At 39.6% G+C, this 8,507-nt stretch overlaps 1 protein-coding gene across 1 annotated transcript; it reads left to right on the top strand.

Moving 5' to 3' along the window:
* The first annotated feature begins 2,019 nt into the window (after window positions 1-2,019).
* Window positions 2,020-8,072, top strand: LOC120746575 (CD209 antigen-like protein E). The gene is made up of 6 exons (XM_040052002.1): window positions 2,020-2,400; window positions 3,102-3,215; window positions 6,107-6,154; window positions 6,556-6,695; window positions 7,220-7,320; window positions 7,503-8,072. The coding sequence occupies exons 1-6, from the start codon at window positions 2,238-2,240 to the stop codon at window positions 7,618-7,620; spliced, it is 684 nt and encodes a 227-aa protein (XP_039907936.1). The 5' UTR covers window positions 2,020-2,237; the 3' UTR covers window positions 7,621-8,072.
* Window positions 8,073-8,507: the final 435 nt, after the last annotated feature.

The following is an 8,507-nucleotide window of genomic DNA, read 5'->3' as shown; positions in this document are numbered from 1 at the left end:
ACAGATACAAATACTCACCTATCATAGAGACACACACAAATAAATGCAGCGCACATACTCCCCATACACACTCTGTACTCCAAGTGTGTTGTTCTTTTACAATAAACAGCAACAATCAGAAAGTGTGTTTGGATTGACAACAACTGTGATGACACATTATAACCTGTTATTAAAGTTCTGCCCCTGCTTTGATCAAATGTGGGTTACTGCTGGTTAGTTAGTGTGACTTCATACAAACCTGTGTGTTACACCAGTGGAAGAAGCTTTTCCTTCATCAGTCTTCTTGTTTCTTACTATAGGGGTGAACAGCTACACTAACACTCTCTGGCTCTATGCTGCCCCCCTGTGGTCACAGTTTTGGTTCATATATATATTGAAACTAAAAAAAATAATAATAAAGAAGATTAAACTATTAAATATTTAAAGGTAATAAGAAATAAGTTCTGTTTTTATACAATCTAACTTTATAACAGCACATTTTACAGTTTTCATGCCATTTTCCCATAAGGTATATAACAAGTGAATAAAGATGGATACTGTTAGGGTGCTGGGTCATCGACCCAGTGATTTTGTTTTGGTTCTTTGATTTTGTTGATTTCATTATATTCTAGCTGTGACTTATGGGTTATAGGATTATTCTTAGTTTAGAGTTGTAGTCTTCTGTTTTTCTGTCTGTGATCCATAGTTGCTGTCTTCCCGGTCTGCTGTACCCTGTGTCAAGTCTGTGTTTCTGTGTTATGTTTCCTGTTTTACTTTGAAAGTCTGTGTCTCATGTAATGCATCTGGTTTTGCTTCCTTTGTCTCGTCAGGCCTGAGCTGCCCCAGCTGTGTTTCCCTCCTGTCTCTCATTCCCTGATTGCCCACTCTGTGTATTTAAGCCCTGTGTATACATCTGTCTGTGTCGCGATCTACCCTCAGCTTGCTGTGTTCTGTCTGTCTGCGTAAGGTTATTTGGAAGGTTGTTACTTTTTGAGTAACGCCGTCGCCTACAGTGCCACCTCCTGCTGCTCCCACACCGGCGCCTGCTGTTACACCACCAAATCTGTCGCCTGCAGCTGCCATGCTGCCATCTGGTCCTGCTTCGTCTCTGCCTGAGGCCTCCGCACGGGCTGGTTCTGCTTCATCTCAACCAGAGGTCTCAGCTCCATCTGGTCCTGCCTCACCTCGTCCTGTCTGGCCTGCACGTCCTCATTGCGGCCGGCCTCCGGACCTGCTCTATCGCCGCCACTGGCTTTGCGGTCGGCCTCCTGAACTGTTTTTTGGACTTTTGTGTTGTTGACCTCCGGGCCGGCCCCCTAAAATGCCTGGTTCTGGACTGATGGGCCGTTGACCTTTTGTTTGTTTTTGAGTTCAGTTTGTCTCCGGAGTCTGCACTTTGGATCCTCCATTTCACCAGCCTTCACATTACAATTACAAACATCATGAAATCACACACTCCTTAAAATTACTTATTCAGTACTTAAATTTATAAATTAAATTTATATAAAGTATATATTACAGAAGAATCATCATCTACAGTGCATAATAACATCAGAAGGCTCGGTCTTGAACAAAAGGAGAAGGAAATCTGAAAAATACCTAAATAAGATTTGGCATGATGGTGGCAGTAATGGGAACATTACAGTCCATCATTGTTTTAGCGCTCAATGACTGAGAGATGATCTAATGAAAGCATCTACAATCTTAAGCAGTCAAAATGGTGTGTTTCTCTAAAATGCAACAGAAATAAAAGTGGAGCTGAGAAAGTACAAGCGAAAGGCTGAATTTGTTTGTGCTGGCGCCTCTGCCAGTGCGCCTCGGGCGGCTGTGGCTACAGTGTAGCTTGTGTCAATGTGTGTGTGAGTGGCTGGATGCTTAAAGCGCTTTGGGGTCCTTAGGGACCAAGTAAATCACTATACAAATACAGGTCATTGACCATTTACCATATCTCTAAGCTCACTTTTTATTGAGCAGATCAAAATGCACTTATTCTTTTGTTAAACAAGTGTTTTTATAGTTTGTCTCAGGCTTTACAAATATAAAGACAAAGAAATGCTCCTCTCAGCACAGCCGAGGTTTTGTGGGTTTGTGTTTCTTTGTTGCTTCTGAAAAGTTTCTTCCGTTCTGAAAGCAGGAAGAAGGCCGGCCAAAAGTGACATCAGTGTCAGGACAGGATATCATTGTATCTGCCAGAGTTAGCAGTGCACAACGGTTAGAGTACAGTTTAAACTCCTGCTCAGTGTCTCCGTCTGTTCAAGATGTCCTCACATATCTATGCCAAACCAGATCTATCAAAGAAGGTGAGAAACAGCAGAAAGGAGGACGGAGCAGAGTGGGAGCAGAGGGAGGTGGATATCTATACTACGTGTATCTACAACAGTGCAGACTTTGCTCACACTGGAATTCAATCACAAGGAGGAGGTAAGTCACCTGTAATAATCTGTTTACTTCCAGTTTGTTACAGTCAGCTTTTAATCCCAATGAACTGCATGTGCTGTATGAACCTTGTACCTGATTTGCTCTTTTCTTATGCAGCATGATTTCTTCATATTAACTGTTTATACAGTTGGCTCTGCATAGAAAACACATTTAGACTTAATGATAAACCAGCACAGTGGATGGTTATGGACAACGCTGCTGCTTTCAGGGATGTTCAGACAATGTTTGTAACTGTTACTCAAATACTATCTGCCTGCTGCTGAGCTCTGTGTGCATGAACAGCTGCTAGCTTTCAGACACAAGCGCAGTTTCAGAAAACGTATTCTTTCTAAACAAGACCGCTTCTTTTTTTCTTTTTTTGGTTTTTAATAAAACAAAAGTAATGATATCAGGTTAGAATATGTTTGACAGCTAATAAAAACAGTGTATGTATGATAAAAAAATAAAGAGCCACTTAGAATATATTACTCTAAAATGTAAGGTCATAAACGACCCGCTCTATAACTTTAGTCAGTTGACGTCTTGCATAAATAGTTTGGTTGGTTGAGGGTTAATCACAATAAAGATGTATTTTGGTATCTGATTATTTTGTGAAGTTGAGCTCATCCAACCACAACCACAGGTCTATTAAAGGCAGTGACACGAAATGACCACAAACCAACATCTGCACTGTTTTCTAACAGGACCAAAGACTAAGAGTCCTTCAGTCCAGAAGGGCTCTTTCAGATGTGCTACACTGGGTCTAGCAGTGCTGTGCCTCCTGATGTTAGCTGGGATCATCATCCTCTCCATACACTGTAAGATAAGATACAATAAGATCTCGTCCTTCTGTGTGCTCCTCTCTACCGGCCTGTGTTCCTTTGTCTTCTTGAAACTTATGTTCACCACTGCCATTTCCATCCTTTCTTTTAAAAGGTCCAGTACCATCTGTCCTTCTACATTTCTCTTCTTCACATTATCCCTACCCAACACCTCTGTTCAACTACATGTCCACTGAAGTCTGCTCCAATCACCACTCTTGGACAAAGTGGCTCTTCCACTGCATCCACCTTACTCCAGAATTCCTCTCTCCTCTAACTGACCTCCAACCTGTGGGGTTCACACACTGACAATATCAACATCATACCTTCAACTTACAGCTTCAAATCCATGATTGTGTAGAGCATTCCCGTCACCTCCACAACACTGCTTAGATACTCTTCTTTCAAGATTACCCTTCCTTATTGGCAGAACTGCTTGACTTCGTCTAAGGCTACGTTCACACTGCAGGTGAAAGTGCAGCAAATCTGACTTTTTTGACCCTGTGCGACTCGTATCCGATCATGGTATGACAGTTTGAACAGCACAAATTCGATGTTTTCAAATGGGACCTGGGTCACTTTCGTATGTGGTACTGAATCCGATACATATCTGATGTTTTAGAAAGCAACTGCTGTTTGAATGGTCATGTCATTCGTCTTTTACGTCACTGACACAAGACAGACGCCAATTATCAGTGCCAGAGAAGACAAACGAGGAAGCATGGCAGCAGAAACTGGAGACGAAGCGAGTCAATGGACAGAAACTGAGGTTTTGGACTTGATTGGCATATGGTGAGACAATTCTATTCAAGCTAAACGACTCTGTGTCCATATACACCTCTGCACGGTGGTAGCAGCCACTGCTCCAAACAAGGCCATTGTTAAATCACAGGCTCTTTTTCTTCTTTTTTTTTCAGTGTCCTTCTTTCTGTAATTAATTTGTGAAAAATGTTTTGGTTACGACTGTGCAGAAATTGATAGACTGCTGCAACAACACCTACTAGCTCTGAAGCCGCCATTTTTATTTCCGTAAACAGAGCGTGTTGTGTATGACGTCTTCTTTTGCTCATGCGGGCAGCTTTGAGGGCCGTGAACAGTTCACACTAGAGCGCGTTTGCCATCACATTTTATTTGTAGTGTGAACAACCAGACAAAAGAAATAGGATTTGATCAAAAGATTGGAATTGAGCATTAAGACCTGCAGTGTGAACGTAAGTGCTCCAGGCCTTGCTTCCCTTCTATCTGGTCTTCTGCACACAAATCTACCTTCCTTCATTTGGATATATCAGCCACATCATTCCATTTATCAGTCTTACTTCTATGTTTAGAGTATCTGAGATCACCTCTATATTTTAGCCTTTCCTTCTCTTTCACTGTTGGCAAACTGCTGAGCAACAGCACCACCAGTGCAGGAATCTTAGTGATTATCTATATGTTTGAATTGTACCCCAGATGGCCTTCCTGACACAACCCTCCCCATTTATCCCTGTTTGTTGTTGGCATAAGGATAACACTGGTTTGAGGGACTCCTTTGACTGGACTGGGTGTTATTGTTAATTTAAACTCTAATTATTAAACAGATCAACAAATGCAACTGATAAAAATAGTATCAGAGAAATAAGCAAACTTCAGCTGACCTCCCAAACTAACATAAACAGGAGAAACTGTTCACAGTCAAAGGCAGCTCAGCCCTACAAACTCCTTCAGAGCGAAACAGGAAACAGAGAGTGAGAGCTGCACAGGTGTGGCAGGTTGGAACAAGGAAAAGCTGAACGAGTCCTCTGCAGACGGCGGCCATCTTGGCTCTTTATGTAATCATAAAGCAGCATGTTGGTGCACCAATCACAGCAGAGTACCTGCACATGCCCGTTATCATCCTCTCATTCAGTCACAGCTGAGGCACAGCATGCAGAGCTTTGCATGAAGACAGAAAAACACAGCAGTTACACAAAATGACACAAATATGATGACAGTCATAACAACAGGTCAAAGTTCAGTTTGTTACTGTATCATAGACACTGATGCTGTGTGTGCTATATGAGATGCTGCAGGCAGTCAGTGTGAGTCTTCAGCAGTCTGAGCTACAAAGATGGGATCTTGGCTGCAACAAACATGCAGCTTCACAACCAGAACGTGTCCTTCTGCCACAGCAAATACAGGAAGTACCTGATCACATGGAAACACCTTTGATATGAGGAAGTGTTGATTCCCACGGCAGCTTGTCTGTTCTTTCAAAAACCTAAAGATAACATCTCTGACTTCATTTCTAACACCTTCCACCACACTGAGAACAATTATTCTGAATCTTGTCAGTGGTTTTTGTTCACAGTTGATACGTATTTAGCTCATCAGATTTCCTGTAGTTCTAACACCTCCACCCACAGGACATGTTAAAGAACAATGGCTGCAAGTTTCTGACTCTTATTGATATTTGACAAAGCAGAGGAAGAAGATTATTTCTGTTTGAATCTCTCACTGAGCTTTTCTGATGTTGCTGTGATACCTGTTTAAATATTTCAGTTGCTGTCAGTCAGACCAACATCATTTCATGCTGAAAACAGTTTTACGTGTTATTGTTTCTTTTCCTGCTGTTCTCTATGATGCATATCTGATTTTTCAGATGGGTTTAAACGATTGGCTGATAAATATTTGATGATGCAGTAAGATTTCCTGGCAGAGTGACATTTATGAGTTTATTATTTTCAGCTGTGCGCTTCACTTCTGCTGTTTCCACCAGAGGAGAAACATCCACATGTAAATTACAAAGACAGTGAATACAAAAGTGTGATTGTGATTTTCAGTCATTGTTGTGATGTTGTTGTGTTTCACGGTTGTAGATTTCATGTTTTCAGTCTGTTTCTTGTTAAATTTCTAAACACATATTTTAGTTACTTTGATAAAACAGCAGCTGCAGAACCAAAACAACAACTGTGCAGGTAAGAAAAACAAATAAGTAAAAACATGTTTATCAAGTTCTTTGACTGTTTCATCAATTGTTTCTCAGTATGAAGCCGACAACAGTCAGTTGCAGCAGCTACAGATCAGTTATGATATGATTATTATCTAAAAATCTAAACAGCTACAGGATGAAGAAAGCCACAGCACACAGTAGTAGGTTAGAGATGTTAAACAAATGTTAAAAACATCAGATTTACACACTGATCACCTGACTGAATCATTTTTAATTATAAATGTTTTGTGCTGAGTTCAAATGAATTTAAATCATGTTGGGGGAAAAGGAGAATATAACTATAATAATACATGGACATTACAGATTTTTTCAGTTTGATACTCAGTGAAATTACACCTGTCTTTAAAACATGTGTTTGACTTTAAGAGAAGTGTCCTGATCGATGGACGAGGTTTGGAAGCAGCTGTTACTTTAAATTCAATGAGACAAAAACTTGGTATGAGAGTCGAAAACTGTGTCAGGATAAAGGAGCTGATCTGGTGATGATAAACAGCAAAGAGGAACAGGTGGGTGTGTTTGTTCATGTCTGTGTGATCTTTGATGGAGCTGACAGTCATCTGTTACTTGTGTCTTTGACCTGCTGTCAGTCTGTGACCTGCTTCCTGTCTCCGCTCTGATGGATTTCTGTGTTTGGTTATTTTGTTTCCATATTGAGAGTTTATGTTTTTAACATTTCAAATGTAATATTGCAAATTCAGACATTTTATTTAACAAATTTCTAAAGCAAAGAGGAATTTATGGAACAAAATACTTGATTGAAATGTAGAGTTTAAAAAAGTGGTAAATATAATTCTCTCTTTTTTGTTTTTGTTAAATGAAACTCAGTAAAATGAAATGTTATGTGAGTTTGTTATTGAGCTACCGGAGGAGCTGATATTCATTGATTCTTTGGCTCTTTCTGATTTCTGCACAATGGAAGAAAAGTTTCATCACAGTTATTCTTCCTTCAGACATGTTCACAAGATGATGTCACTACAACAGAAGTGCTGAATTATGACTGGAGACAATATTTGTGTCTCTTCTCAAACAGGAATTTGTCAGTAAATTTGGAGGAGAGTCCTGGATTGGTCTGGAACGCACTTCTCCGAAACATGAATGGAAATGGATGGATGGATCACTGCTGACAGAAACGTGAGACTATTTCATATTACAATGCTGTCGCAGTTATTCCAGAAGTTATCAGAACCATACTTTAGAAGTTAGACCAGCAAAATATGAGTTGAGATGTTTTTTCACCAGCCCCACAAATTGAATGTAAAGAAAAGCAGAAACAATTTAGTCCAGTTTAATATCATATTTGATCTCTCTGACAGCTTCTGGGCAGCAGGACAGCAGAGTGACAGTTTGGCTTACTATGCAGCTTGTTGTGACAATGATGGGAGATGGACACAAAGTTCTTATGAATCAAAGACCTTCATCTGTGAGAAATGAGTTTGGTGCTTTGATGTAAATGTTTGAATAATCCAACCAAAGACACCTCACTATGAAATGTCCTGCATGAGCCTCAGACTCAGCTTACAGTCTTTACTTGTTCATTCTGCATCATATATTGATTACATATATTGTCCCTCTGTGCTCTGTGCTGTACAGTAAGGTTGGAAGTCATCCACACAAAAACTTGAAGTACTTCATTACTCTGTAGTTCCAGCAAATTGTTCTAATAAAAGTCAAAGTGCAGCTTGTCTTTACTTTGGTTTACTTGGTTTATTCATCAGTCTGTTGGTCCTAAAACTTCAGTAAATGTCTTGTTTCTAAAAGTTCAGCAAAAAATATGTTTGATTAATAAGAATTTTAAAGGTTCTGATCAGCTGGAACATCAGAAGGACATTTTTATACCTCTGTGTATGTGAAAGTGACAGAAAGACATTAAATGTTAATTGTGTTATGTGAGTCATATATATTTAGTTTTGCATTTTATATGGAAGTTGTATTTAATTTTTTTGTATGATGGATTTGAAAAACAGATATTTCATATAAAGCTTTAAGTGTTGATGACTTTAATTACAGATAAAATAACTTACTCAGTAACTTATTGGTTGAACTGTAAAAGAGAGAAAACGGCTTCAGAGCTCTAAGTGTCGCTATATTAAAAGTTCAACATTTAACTTGGAGACACTTTGAAATATTTCAAAACTAAAAAACATCAACAGAATATGAAGAAAACATCTCTGACGTCATGTTCAACACATCTATATATGAACTGAAGTTAGCATCCAGCAAATGTCAGCCTGTACTCTCATGTAATACCACTTTGTACCACAAGAGGCTGCAGTGAGTCAGCATCTAGTCTGCACTGAGCTCACATTTGTATAGTTGTT

Source organism: Simochromis diagramma, unplaced genomic scaffold (genome assembly GCF_900408965.1).
Source record: "Simochromis diagramma unplaced genomic scaffold, fSimDia1.1 OVJJ01000171.1, whole genome shotgun sequence".
In the NCBI taxonomy this organism is placed as follows: Eukaryota; Metazoa; Chordata; class Actinopteri; order Cichliformes; family Cichlidae; genus Simochromis; species Simochromis diagramma.
The sequence above is the reverse complement of the archived record's forward strand: the minus strand, read 5'-3'. Positions and strand labels throughout refer to the sequence as shown.

Bases quoted from the DNA above. Each gene is read 5' to 3' on its own strand.
- LOC120746575 (XM_040052002.1), top strand. From the start codon at position 2,238: ATGTCCTCACATATCTATGCCAAACCAGATCTATCAAAGAAGGTGAGA. The intron at 2,401-3,101 runs GTAAGTCACCTG...GTTTTCTAACAG, and splicing joins AATTCAATCACAAGGAGGAG to GACCAAAGACTAAGAGTCCT. The intron at 6,696-7,219 runs GTGGGTGTGTTT...CTTCTCAAACAG, and splicing joins TAAACAGCAAAGAGGAACAG to GAATTTGTCAGTAAATTTGG.